We start from the raw sequence: 14,496 nt of genomic DNA, 5'->3' as shown, positions 1-14,496 counted from the left end.
CAGGACAGATCCTGGTTCCATGGCAGCTGATCCCATGGGTCAGGACAGTAGAACAGAATAGGAGTCCAACGCAAGACCGGATACAGAGGATATAGATGTAACAGCTCGTTCAGATGGGACGAATACCGGAACTAGTACTGGCAGCCAGGGATTCAGGCTCTTCTACTGCCGGAGCGGTTTCAAGGTTAGATACCGCCGGAGTGGTTTCGGACTCATGTACTGCTGGAGCAATTTTGTATTAAGGTACAGCCGAAGCAGTTTCAGGTTCAAGTACCGCACAAACAGAATGGGAACAGGAAAGCAGAACTGGTACTGAAACAAATTAAACTGGACTGGTAGGGGACAGCTTGCAGACTGACTAACTACAATTGTTGCTCAGGCACCTCCCAACAGGTGGAGGCGTCTTAAGTACTAAGTGATTCCCTGCTATAGGCTGGGGACACAATAGGAATGCGCGCACTGTCTCTTTAAAATACAGGAAGTGCATGCGTGCACACACTATGCGTGTAGCCAGAGGACCTGTAAAGCGCACGCTGACCCTGATGCACAGGAGCCGCGGTGGAAGCAGTCAGGGCAGTGAGTATCTTGGAGTCTCTGCAGAGGCGCCGACACAGGTATTAAAGTAACCCCCCTCTTGGTCCCCCTCTTCTTTAAGCCTGCCAGGAATCTCTGGGGAAGAAGTGGAGCTTGGATGTTCTCCTTGGATTCCCACAACCTCTCTTCGAGACTGAACCCCTTCAAATCCACAAGAAAAAAGGTTCTCCCTCTCACCTTTTTCGTGGCCAAGATGTTCTCAACATCGAAGAAATCTTCAGCACTGACTGGAGCAGGAGTGGTACCCGGATCCTCAAAATAGGGACTTAAGATGACAGGCTTAAGGAAAGATACATGGAAGGAGTTGGGCACGCGTAATGAAGCCTTGAGCTTCAATTTGTAAGATACCGCGATGATCTGCTTTAGGACCTCGAATGGACCGATGAAGCACGGACCAAACTTGTAAGACTGCATGTTCAGGCAGATATATTTAGACAAGAGCCACACCTTATCTCGAGGAAGGAAGGTCGGTGGATCCAGACGTCTCTTGTCGGCATGTCTTTTCATCTGTTCGGAAGACCTCTCCAGAGTGGCTTTGGTATCCCTCCTGGAAAATTCTTCAGTGAGAGCATCGGCTGCAGGAACACCAGAAGCAGTCGATAACGGAAGAGGAATACCAGGCTGACGACCATAAACGAAGAAAAATTGTGACTTCGCGGAGGACTCGCTGACATGATTATTATATGAAAACTCCGCCCAAGGTAACAGCTTGACCCAGTCGTCGTGATTCACATTCGTAAAATGCCACAGGAAGTTATACAGGATCTGGTTGACTTGCTCCACCTGACCATTGTACTGAGGATGCTATGCAGAGGAAAAGTCCAAGATCACATTCAAGAGTTCACAGGTAGCTCTCCAGAACTTGGATGTAAACTGGATGCCCCTGTCACACATAATGTGGAGCGGAAACCCATGAAGACGGAAGATGTGCTGTATAAATCTCTCGGCGAGCTCGGCAGCAGATGGGAAACCAGGCAATGGAGTGAAATGAGCCGTCTTCAAAAACAGTCTACCAGATGACAGAGCAACCGGAGTACACAGGGAGGTCCGTAATGAAGTCCATTGCGATGTGCTGCCAGGGAGCTGAGGGAGCAGGAAGTGGTAGCAGCCGCCTGGAAGGCAGATGCTTAGGAGTCTTGTTTCGAGCACAGGAGGGACAGGCAGAAACATACTCCAGAATATCCTTTCTTGTTGTAGGCAACCAATAATGTTCAGAAATGAATTGCATAGTCTTCTTCTGCCTGGCATGACCTGCCAACTTAGATGAGTGCCCCCACTGCAGAACTCGCTTCTGATCAGATTCAGAGACTAAAGTCTTTCCTGGAGGAATCGGAGACAAATTGGCAGGAGCCACTGTGACCATCTTGGAAAACTTGATGATAAGTTGGGGTTCCTCCTCTTGGTCGGTCAGTACGAAGGACCTAGATCCACCTTGATGTTTTTGTCAGCTGGCCGGAAATGTAAGACAAAGTCAAAGCAGGCAAAGAACAGTGAGCAACTAGCTTGACGCGGATTCAGCCTCTGTGCAGACTGCAAATAAGCTAAGTTCTTATGGTCGGTGTATATAATGACTGGATGAACTGCCCCTTCCTTTGAGAAGGTAACGCCACTCTCCTAGAACCATCTTAATCGCTAGCAACTTTTGGTCGCCAATCGAGTAGTTACGTTCAGGAGCAGAGAAAGCCTTGGAGAAGAAACCGCAGGTGACCATTTACCCAGTGGTAGACTTCTGTGTGAAAACTGCTCCTGCCCCAGAGACTGAAGCATCCACTTCCAGGAAAAACTGTTTATTGATTTCAGGCCTATGAAGTACAGGAGCAGCGGTGGAGGCCTGGGATTGAGCCATGGCAGTGCCTCTCCTCCTAAGTGAGACATCAGGAATGCAATTTTAGCCCAATCCGGGGGGAACTGGTGGGCCAGCGGTTCATAGTGCAGGGTACACTGGTTAATAAACCCATGGCACTGCTTGGGGTACCCATCGAAATGTGGCAGTGCAGACAGACGAGGAACATGTCCTGAACCATGAATTATAGGCTGAGCAGTAACTGGCGCAGCTGCTGCAACTTGGACTGGAGCGGCTGACGTCACTGCTTTCAAACGAGTATTCGATGTCCGCAGATAGGACAGAATTTTGTCCGGCAGATCATGGTGCTGGAACAGCTCTTGGAATAACTCAGAGAGCGAAGAGGTCTTGGGATCAGTGGGGTCCATGGCCTGAGCAAACTGTCACTCTTGTGGATCATGAACCCACTGCACCACGGACCGGGGAGAGCCTGGAGGGGCGTAACTAAGCACCCAACTTAGTTTCACTAGAGCCCCTATTGGTGGGGTTAGATTTGGGCCCAGGTGGATGCCAGATGCTACTCGAGGACAGGTGCCTGTACCATGGCAGCTGACCCCATGGGCCAGGACAGTAGAATGGACTAGGAGTCCAAACGCAAGACTGTATACAGAGGATATAGATGTAACCGCTCGTTCAGATGGGAATACCGGAACTGGTACTGGCAACCTGGCATTCAGGCTCTTGTATCGCCGGAGCGGTTTCAGGGTTAGATACCACCGGAGCAGTTTCGGATTCAGGTACCGCCAGAGCGGTTTCTGATTCAGGTACAGCCGAGGCAGATTCAGGTTCAGGTACCACACAAACAGGACATGAACAGGAAAGCAGAACTGATACTGGAACAGATTAAACTTGACTGGTACAGGGACCTGATCACTAGCTAGTAGCTTGCAGACTGACTAACTAGAATTGTTGCTCAGGCACCTCCCAACAGGTGGAGGTGCCTTAAGTACTAAGTCATTCCCAGCTATTGGCTGGGAGCACAATAGGAGTGCGCGCACTGTCTCTTTAAATTACAGAAAGGGCATGCGTGCCCTAAGCATGCTGCCAGAGGATGTGTGAAGCACGCGCTGACCCTGATGCACAGGAGCCGCGGCGGAAGCAGCAGAGCAGCCAGGGCAGTGAGTATCTTGGCGTCTCTGCAGAGACGTCCACACAGGTGTTACACTCCACTTCCACCACCTCCTTTTCTTTATAACCTATGAAAAGTAAAAGTGAGCAGTAAGGGCCAGATGGAAGCTTCTATGACTGCAGGATCAGACTACACAGAGACTGTTTGTAGTCTGTTACTATGGCGACATATAGGTCTGCAATGAGCAGTAGACACCCAATAACAGGAGATTTTTAATACAAATAAAATATTTGCAAAATTGTTTACTTTTTTTTTAAATTTACATGTATTAGAGTAAAGGAGACCCTAGAACAAATATTTGATAGATATCTCAGAGGCTTGATAAGAACCTAATTGTAGCCTTCCAAAATGACAAAACCATCAAATTTGTCCCGCATATAAAATTTTGGTAAATACTTACAAAAACCAATCAACTGCAATGATCAATGTGATGTCTTCTGTTGGCAATCCCACCGATGTCAGCACAATAACCATGGTGACAAGACCGGCTTGTGGGATCCCGGCGGCTCCAATACTTGCAGCTGTGGCTGTGATACTACAAATAGAAAACAGGTTATATTACATATTGAGAAAATTGTCAGAAATTCCAAAAATAGTTCATGTACAGTGCTTTGAAAAAGTCTTCATACCATTGAACTTTTCCACATTTTTCAAGTTACACCCACAAACCTAAATGTATTTTATTGGGATTTTATATGAATTACCAACACAAAGTAGCAAGTATTTGTGAAGTATAAAGGAAATAATTCATGGTTTTCTAATTACTTAAAAAATATAAATCTGAAAATTGTGACGTACTTTTGTATTCAGCCCCCCTGTGCCAAAACTTTGTAGAACCACCTTTCGCTGCAGTTACTGCTGGGGTCTTTTGGGGTCTGTCTCTCCAGCTTTTCACATCTAGAGATGACATTTTTCCCCTCCTTCTTTGCACACTCGCTCTCAGTGAGATTGGATGGAGACGTCTGTGAACAGCAATTTTCACATCTTGTCACAGATTCTCTGGGATTTCGGTCTGGAGTGTGACCAGGCCATTCACACACATGAATATGCTTTGATCTAAACCCTCCATTGTAGCTCTGGCAGGATGTTTAGGGTCATTGTCCTGCTGGATGATGAACCTACACCCCAGGCTAATATCTTTTGCAGCCTCTAATATGTTTTCATCCAAAATTGCCCTGTATTATGCTCCATCCATCTTCCCATCAACTATGACTAGCTTCCCTGTCCCTGCTGAAGAAATTCAGCTCCACAGCATGATGCTGCCACCAACATTGTGACGGTGGGGATGGTGTTTTCAGGGTAATGTGCAGTGTTAGTTTTCTGCCACACTTTGTATTTTGCATTTAGCCCAAGAAGTTTTCTTTTAGTCACCTGACTAACCTGACCAAAGCCCCTTCTTCCATGCTTCTGTGTCCCCTATATGGCTTTTTTGCAAATAGCAAACAGGACTTTTTATGGCTTGCTTTAAAAAATGTCTTACTTCTTGTCACTTCCACGAAACACAGATTTGTGGAGTATACGACTAATAGTTGTCCTGCAGACAGATTCTCCCACCTGAGCTGTGGATCTCTGCAGCTCCTCCAGAGTGACCAAAGACCTCTTGGCTGCTTCTCTATTTAGAGCTCTCCTTGCTTGGGATGTCAGACTAGGTGGACAGCCATGTCTTGGTAGGTATGCAGTTGTGCCATACTCCTTCCATTTTTGGATGATAGATTGGACAGTGCTCCGTGAGATGTTCAGAGCTTTGGCTATTTTTTTTAGAACCTAACCCTGCTTTATTTTTTTCCACAACTTTATCCCTGACCTGTCTGGTGGGCTCCTTGGTATTCTTGATGCTGTTGATCCATAATGTGCTCAGACAAACCTTTTAGGCTTTCACAGAACATCTATAGTTATACTGAGAATAAATCACACACAGGTGGACTCAATGTACTAATTATGTGACTTCTGAAGGCGATTGGTCACTCCGAATTTTATTAAGGGGTATCAGACTACAGGGGGCTGAATACAAATGTATGTCACAATTTTCAGATTTATATTTTTTAAAATATTTAGAAAACCTGGATCATTTCCTTTACACATCACAAATACTTGCTACTTTGTGTTGGTATAACAGAAAAAGACAAAAGCTTCCACAATGCTTGACCAACTGTAGTTATTTTAAGTTCTGCAATTCTTACATAAGCAGCACAATTCCGTACTGCTTAAAAGAGAAAGATCTGACATAAGCTGCTTGCATGTCATAGAGGGCATCCTTGGGTGGATGCGGCTATATATTGGTTAAAATCGGGTTATCAATTACATTTGGCATGTTTGCAGAGAATCCTAGAAGATTTCTGCTCTGAAGTCTGCAGAATTGTAAATGCAGCTGTGAAGCAGCTCCGGCTGTTGTAAGAATGGAATCAATTACCTTATTGTAATAATCTGCCCAAAATTAAGGTCATAATTGTTGACTTGAGCAATGAAAATAGCAGCCAGGGCTTCATAGAGGGCGGTGCCGTCCATATTGATTGTAGCTCCTACTGGTAGCACAAATCGGGTCACCCTTTTATCCACTTTATTGTTTTCTTCCAGACACTTGAATGTAATCGGTAAAGTTGCGGAGCTGCAAAAAAATACAAAACAAAACAGAGGATGTGAGACGAACAGCAAAGCATGGTGATAAGGAGGAAAGTGGTTCAGGTTTCTCCTGCTACAGTCTGCTTCCGCGCCAGTGACAGAGAAGCCTAAGACTCGCTACTTGGTTTAGACCTTGTTTTGTAGGCTTTAGGCTGGATCAGAAGCGCACAGCTCACCGTGGTACCGTCATTTGGTACTGAGGACGGCTGTGCCATCACTTGAAACTCCTGGGCCCAGTGCAGAATCAGTACAATGTACAATCTACCACGTCACATTTATAGTTCTGGTGTCTTCTTAGGTAGTGGAGGGTTCTTTGGGCCCCTTCAGACACCAGGACCTGGATTTGACTCATACCCCTGTATCAGTTGCATAACAACTGCGGTCACAGCGGTCGTCACCGTGACTGCGCCCATGAGGGTGAGGGGTCCGCTGACGACAGTCCCTACTTTAGCTGGATGTGTATTGCAGCACACAAACTCTCCGGGTCCATGCACTGTAATACATGCTACCGCCCAATCAGAAGCCAGCAGCTGACGTCGGCATGCACATGACTGGTGGCGCATGGCAGTGACCTCATGCTCTCTCGTCACTTGCACGCTGAAGTCAGCTGCCGGCTTCGGAAGAGGATACCGTGCAGCGGGGGGAGCAGAGGGAAGGTGAGTAGGAACATTAATTGTTTTTTTTTTTCTATGAATTAAACAACAGCAACGCCGACAGAAGGGGGGACATATACCACGGTGGGGGACATGTACCAGGATAGTGGACATGTACCAGGATAGTGGACATATACCAGGATGGGGAACATATACCAGGGTGGGGCACATATACCAGGATGGAGGAAATATACCAGAATGGGGGACATATACCATGGTGGGGGACATGTACCAAGATAGTGGACATACAGTACAGACCAAAAGTTTGGACACACCTTCTCATTTAAAGATTTTTCTGTATTTTCATGACTATGAAAATTGTACATTCACACTGAAGGCATCAAAACTATGAATTAACACATGTGGAATTATATACTTAACAAAAAAGTGTGAAACAACTGAAAATATGTCTTATATTCTAGGTTCTTCAAAGTAGCCACCTTTTGCTTTGATGACTGCTTTGCACACTCTTGGCATTCTCTTGATGAGCTTCAAGAGGTAGTCACCGGAAATGGTCTTCCAACAATCTTGAAGGCGTTCCCAGAGATGCTTAGCACTTGTTGACCCTTTTGCCTTCACTCTGTGGTCCAGCTCACCCCAAACCATCTCGATTGGGTTCAGGTCTGGTGACTGTGGAGGCCAGGTCATCTGGCGTAGCACCCCATCACTCTCCTCCTTGGTCAAATAGCCCTTACACAGCCTGGAGGTGTGTTTGGGGTCATTGTCCTGTTGAAAAATAAATGATGGTCCAACTAAACGCAATCCGGATGGAATAGCATGCCGCTGCAAGATGCTGTGGTAGCCATGCTGGTTCAGTATGCCTTCAATTTTTAATAAATCCCCAACAGTGTCACCAGCAAAGCACCCCCACACCATCACACCTCCTCCTCCATGCTTCACGTTGGGAACCAGACATGTAGAGTCCATCCGTTCACCTTTTCTGTGTCGCACAAAGACACGGTGGTTGGAACCAAAGACCTCAAATTTGGACTCATCAGAGTCACCAAAGCACAGATTTCCACTGATCTAATGTCCATTCCTTGTGTTCTTTAGCCCAAACAAGTCTCTTCTGCTTGTTGCCTGTCCTTAGCAGTGGTTTCCTAGCAGCTATTTTACCATGAAGGTCTGCTGCACAAAGTCTCCTCTTAACAGTTGTTGTAGAGATGTGTCTGCTGCTAGAACTCTGTGTGGCATTGACCTGGTCTCTAATCTGAGCTGCTGTTAACCTGCGATTTCTGAGGCTGGTGACTCGGATAAACTTATCCTCAGAAGCAGAGGTGACTCTTGGTCTTCCTTTCCTGGGGCTGGACCTCATGTGAGCCAGTTTCTTTGTAGCGCTTGATGGTTTTTTCAACTGCACTTGGGGACACTTTCAAAGTTTTCCCAATTTTTCGGACTGACTGACCTTCATTTCTTAAAGTAATGATGGCCACTCATTTTTCTTTACTTAGCTGCTTTTTTCTTGCCATAATACAAATTCTAACAGTCTATTCAGTAGGACTATCAGCTGTGTATCCACCAGACTTCTGCACAACACAACTGATGGTCCTAACCCCATTTATAAGGCAAGAAATCCCACTTAAACCTGACAGGGCACACCTGTGAAGTGAAGACCATTTCCGGTGACTACCTCTTGAAGCTCATCAAGAGAATGCCAAGAGTGTGCAAAGCAGTCATCAAAGCAAAAGGTGGCTACTTTGAAGAATCTAGAATATAAGACATATTTTCAGTTGTTTCACACTTTCTGTTAAGTATATAATTCCACATGTGTTAATTCATAGTTTCGATGCCTTCAGTGTGAATGTACAATTTTCATAGAAAAATCTTTAAATGAGAAGGTGTGTCCAAACTTTTGGTCTGTACTGTATACCAGGATGGGGCACATATACCAGGATGAGGAACATATATCAGGATGGGGGACATATACCAGAATGGGGGACATATACCAGAATGGGGGACATATACCAGGATGGGGCACATATACTAGGATAAGGAACATATATCAGGATGGGGGACACATATACAGGAAAGGGACATGATGGGGGGGGGGTATATATACCTGGAAGGGGCCCAGGATGTGGGACATTGCAACGTAATGGAGAAAAGGGGGCAACTCGTATGTCCCTATAGGAATTAGACAACTACAGGGGCCCATACATCTGACCAACATGCGGGGGGGGCAGATCCAAATTTAACACTGGGGCCCATCAGACTCTAGTTACACCACTGCTCTGCATTATACAGCATATAACCACACAGTCTATGACACCAGTATTAGGCCAAGCAGGAGAGGTGGAACTCACGTTGAGTTGGAAACCGACTTTGAGGGCTATCACTTAATTTACTAATTCTAGCGGTCAGAACCCTACTGATCCAAATAATGGACCCCATTGAAATGGAGAGGTGACCGGCCGCCCATGCCACTCTTTATGGTACTGCGGGAGATTGCCAAACGCTGTACTCGGTGTTCTCAAGCAAGTAGCGGTGGTGTACATTCGTGGCATGTTAGGACACCGTTCTCAGGATGGGTGGGGATCCTTGCAGCTGGAAGCCCCACCAATCAGAAAGTTATCCTGGAAATTGGTAATAACTTTTAATGTTGGGAATGACCCTTTATATGACCCCACCTGTTTCTTTCTGTCAGCTTTCTGCAAAACGTAGGAACTACGTGAAAGTGGGCAACCGCTGACCCTTGTTTTGGATCACTACGTACATGGGAAGATATGCAACATTTGTGGGTTTCATAGGGTCCTGCTTACACCATATACTTCCATAGCACTTTGCTATTAGGGGGACAGGAGTATGAGTGGATGACAATTATGTTTGGATGAGGGATTACCTTGAGGAAGTTCCCAGGGCTGTAATCAAGGCTTGCAGCAATCCTCCGATGAACACCCAAGGGTTTTTACGAGTGACAAGGAAGTAAAGCAGAGGAAGGACGACGATGGCGTGGATAAGAAGCCCTATAATTACAGTGATGGTGTACATGCCAAGCTGCCCTCCGACCACCCCCATGTCTTCCATTTCTGCAATCTTCCCAGCAATCAAAAAGAGGATTCCTATGGGGGCATACCTAGGAACAAAGTCAACATATGTCAAATACACGATAAAGCATGATGTCACGATATACATTTATACTAGTCGACTTTTAGGCAAACCCTTCCAGGGGGACACTGCATGCATTGTGTGTAATGTGCAAACAAAAAATCTATATCCTTTTTAAGACTATGCCCACGCTATACCTTTTTTTACTCACCGCCTCTATGTAAGAAACCTATCATAAGCGATGATTCCCGTAATGCTTCAAGACAGGCCATCGCTTGGATGTTGTTGGAGATTTACCATGTATGGAGTATTCAATAAAAAAATATTAGTAATTAGTAATAAATACTTCTTGGAAATCTGAACTGCAGAAAAGGGACATAGCGTTAGTGGCCCCACCAAAATTGAGTGTTCTTTGGCCGTTTTTGAGCATTTTGGGGGCATTCCTGAGTGGTCCTGGGTAGGGTTGAGTAGACCCATGGAAGTTCGGGTTCTGGTACTGACCCAAACTTTATTCCAAAGTTTGGTTAAGGTACTAGAACTGTACCCGAACTTGAACTAGAACCCAAATCCCATTGAAAACAAAGGGGACCCGAACTTTTGATCTGGAAAATATTCTTTCTCTCCCCCCAAAGGCTCAGCAATGTATAGATGACAAACTGAGCTTTACATACCCTCCCTGGATCCAGCGCCGACCTTTAACCGCTGCTCTGTTGATTGTGTACAAACTGCAGTGGTGAAGTAACGTCCACAACGCTGCAGCTAATCACTGACTTCACGGCTCTGCTGATGTAGACAGCTCCAGTCACTGAGCTCAGTGATTGGCCACAGCGCTGATATTGACTTACAAAGACCAGTACAGCTCTTGACCCGAGGAGTGTAAGCAAAGCTCAGTTTATTATTTTATAGCCTATGGGCTAAAATTAGTTGTAACAGGACAACCCCTTTAAATCTGCACTTTTTTTGTAATACTTGTACTTGTGATTTTGAAAATCCCACTCATGTATTGTAATGTTAATTGTTGCAGATTTTCAGAGGGGAACATGCCACGAAATTCTGCAGTAAATGCATATGTATATCCACCCTAAGAGATCACACCATAGGATTGCTCATAAAGAAAGTGCAACCTGTGCGCCCCCTAATGTCCGTGCACACGTCTCTGCTATGTCTGTGCGGCCACAGGTATCATCAATACATGGATACTCACCACATAATCACTGCAACCAATCTCATAATGGCCTCATTGAGGCTGTCAAAGAAATCCTTTAAGGCTTTGCCTTGTTCTTTCATGTTTCCAATCACCAGACCAAAGCACATCGAGAACACCACAAGTCCCAGCGCATTGACGCCATTCACCGCTCCCGGAACGGGCACCATCTCCTCCCGAAATTTGGTTAATGACTCCATGGCCTCCGATACATTGTTCATGACTGAAGCCAACAAAGTTTCATTTTCAGGTACAGGAATCCTGAACTGTTTCTTCTCATAGTTCGTCTTGAACTAAATAAGAAAAAAATGTAAAGTTGTACTCATAAAAAGTCATAAAAATAAGAGTAAGTTCTAATCTTTTGAATTATAGTCATAAATCAGGACTTCTGTTCCAATATGTCTAAAAAAAAAAAAAAAGAAGTTACTTTGCAAAAAATATTAGTAAAAAAAATTAACTACCGTTTTGAGTTTATAGCATGTATGCAGACCTATATGTCTCCATGGTTACAGACCACAAGCATTGTGTAGTCTGAATCTGATACTTTTCGCTAAGGTGAAAAACAAAAAAACACATTTGCTGCAGATTTTGTTGCATGCTTCTCTAAGACTGTGAGTTCACTGAGAGAGTACCCCAGAGTCTATTTATTTGCACCTTGTACATCCATGTATACGGTATATCCATATTTATGGGATTTTATTTGCAGGTTGTGAAGGAAGATGGTCCACTGTGCTGTATGGTTATGATGTGTGTGTTGGTGGATTAAGGACTTCTGGGTGACAGTCACAGGGTATATATGGTGGACTGACTGGGTCCAGGAAGCTCATGGGGCAACCTGGGAAATGGAGAGAAGATACTCTGATAGATGAAGACTTTGGTCACCTAGTAAAACAAGTGAATCCTTCTGTGCTTAGGTAGTGGAAAGTCACATACCACCAATGGTGGCAAGCCAAGTAACCAATATGGAGCCCATGAGAAGGAGTGGTGGTAGTGCCAAAAGGCAGAAATGGAGGATATTTATGGAGCGGGCTCATGTACTGAGCCTGCTCCATATCAGGCAGGTGCTGACCGTTTGGCACAGCAGACATCTGCCAGTAACTGTAAGCTTTGATTGTAGTAGTATACCACTTAGATGCCATTGTGAACAATGACCATGGCATCTAAATGGTTAGACAGGTATTTGGGCCCTCCTATCCTATTTCACCAGCTGGGCATCAGAGACGCGATTGTGGGAACATAATGTGTTAATCAATGGCAGGCAGGAGCCCACCAGTTCAGAACTTCACGATGAAGACCCAAGATTTCTATGTGGAGGATGGCTGAAAGGTTGCTGGTGTGGAAATGGTGGACCAGAGGTCAGGAGACATGCCTGATCAGATGTGAACAGACCTCAGAAACTAAAAGTAGTTTGGCCCCTCGGCTATGTAAGGCCAGGTAAGTGAGTCACAGCATGGATGATGATGATGGTGGTCTAGGGCTGTAAGGAAAGAAGGTCTGCAAGGGCGACACCTAAGCGCTAATGGCTGAAGTGTATCATGGGCCTGTGTGCTTAGCTCTTTAGAGTCTACAGAGACTGTGGGAATAGATAGGAGACCCTAACCCGGGGAGACTGTAGTCCGATCCTGAAGAGGGTTTGGAAGAGTCATCATGGGTCCAGTTGAGTCTGCACAGGTTGCCCTGGCGACCTGTGATGTGAACTAAAGAGTGGTCTGTGGAGTAGACAGTGGAAGGGGGGAGTGCGAGCTGAAGCCATTGAGAGTCAGGGCTTAAGTGTTTGGCAGCCCAAGTGTTAGTACAAGTATAAATGGAGAAGATCTAAAGGGTGGTCCCCTTTAGATCTTCTCCAAAGGTCCAAGAACCCTTGAGGTGCAGATTCAGTAACATAAAGAACAGAAGCCCTAGAGAGCAGGGACCGGGAGAACAGATAGACCCCCATGTGTCAGGACGCCTCCATGATGCAGGAGGTGAGGTTGAGTCCTGGGAGACAGTGGCCCTTGTTTATCAAAACTATCTAAAAGTAAATCTTTCCATGTTGCCCAAAACACCAATCACAGCGCAGCTTTAATTTTTTAAACAGCTCCGATAGCATGAAAGCTGTGCTGTGATTGGTTGCCATGGGCAACCTCTATGGCTTTTATAATAGTCCGTTTCCAAACATCTGCCCCAGTGTTTGTGATGAGAGCAGACCATTGCTGGATTTGTTCTGTGTCTGCTCAGTTTGCTTTCTGTACATCGCTCTTGTATAATCTCTCGTTGCGGTACTGAAGCCATCACGCATTTAAAGTGACAGTAACCAAATTACAATGTGTGACACCATGGTGTTCAGTAAAAGATTAATTCATTTGCTCTGTGCTCGTCTCCATTGTTTAAGTGGAGCCATTAGGATGACACATAGCTCTGCACAGGAGCTGTGTACACAAACTATGTTATAACCCTTTACATTTGTGTGTTATGTCTGCGTCTCGGTGACAACCAATATGGCCGCCATTATGCAATATGGGGATTATCACTCAATTTCCAACAATAAATATAGTATATAAATAGTATATAGTAAATATAAACAGCTATTATTACGATAACTGTAATACGCCACAAATATAATGTTTAGACGTCATTATGGATCTCGTACCTGTTTGAAGCAGGCCTCCACCATATTGGGAGGGAACATATTTCTGTCAGAAAGGAGATAAAATAGAGAAAGAAGGTTACAAAACCCATAGAACAAAACTGTTATAAATAAGCAAAATAATGTTATAATATGTATAATATCATCCAAGAATTTTATGTAACATAATTTACAATATAATGCAATTTTATGTCATATCGTATAACATAAAATTTATAATGTAATATTCTAATATATTATATGTATATTTTATGTATATTAGAATATTACATATATAATAAACACACGTGGTCAAAATTGTTGGTACCCCTCGTTTAATGAAAGAAAAACCCACAATGGTCACAGAAATAACTTGAAGATGACAAAAGTAATAATAAATTAAAAATCGATGAAAATGAACAAATGAAAGTCAGACATTGCTTCTCTGCTTCCACAGAATTTAAAAAAAAATTAAACTGATGAAATCGGCCTGGACAGAAATGATGGTTCTTCTTAACTTAATATTTTGTTGAACAACCTTTTGAGGCGATCACTGCAATCAAACGATTCTTGTAACTGTCAATGAGACTTTTGCACCTCTCGACAGGTCTTTTGGCCGACTCCTCATGAGCAAACTGCTCCAGTTGTCTCGTGTGTGAAGGTTGCCTTTTCCAGACGCCATGTTTCAGCTCTTTCCCATGATGCTCAATAGGATTTAGGTCAGGGGTCATAGTAGGCCACTTCAGAATAGTCCAATGTTTTCCTCTTAGCCATTCTTGGGTGTTTTTAGCTGTGTGTTTTGGG

At 44.6% G+C, this 14,496-nt stretch overlaps 1 protein-coding gene across 1 annotated transcript in view; it reads right to left on the bottom strand.

The window, feature by feature from the left end:
- SLC1A3 (solute carrier family 1 member 3) overlaps positions 1-14,496 on the bottom strand; it is a 97,333-nt gene that overhangs the window by 2,826 nt on the left and 80,011 nt on the right. Inside the window, exons 5-9 of the mRNA XM_073681709.1 lie at positions 13,717-13,759; positions 11,088-11,380; positions 9,678-9,911; positions 5,977-6,171; positions 3,967-4,101 (exon numbers count right to left, since the gene is read on the bottom strand). Of these exons, the coding sequence (XP_073537810.1) occupies positions 3,967-4,101; positions 5,977-6,171; positions 9,678-9,911; positions 11,088-11,380; positions 13,717-13,759 (900 nt within the window). The remainder of the gene's footprint in view (positions 1-3,966; positions 4,102-5,976; positions 6,172-9,677; positions 9,912-11,087; positions 11,381-13,716; positions 13,760-14,496) is intronic.

This window comes from Phyllobates terribilis, unplaced genomic scaffold, assembly GCF_046119375.1.
Source record: "Phyllobates terribilis strain yellow unplaced genomic scaffold, ASM4611937v1 Scaffold_1__5_contigs__length_1240528914, whole genome shotgun sequence".
NCBI lineage: Eukaryota > Metazoa > Chordata > Amphibia > Anura > Dendrobatidae > Phyllobates > Phyllobates terribilis.
The sequence above is the reverse complement of the archived record's forward strand: the minus strand, read 5'-3'. Positions and strand labels throughout refer to the sequence as shown.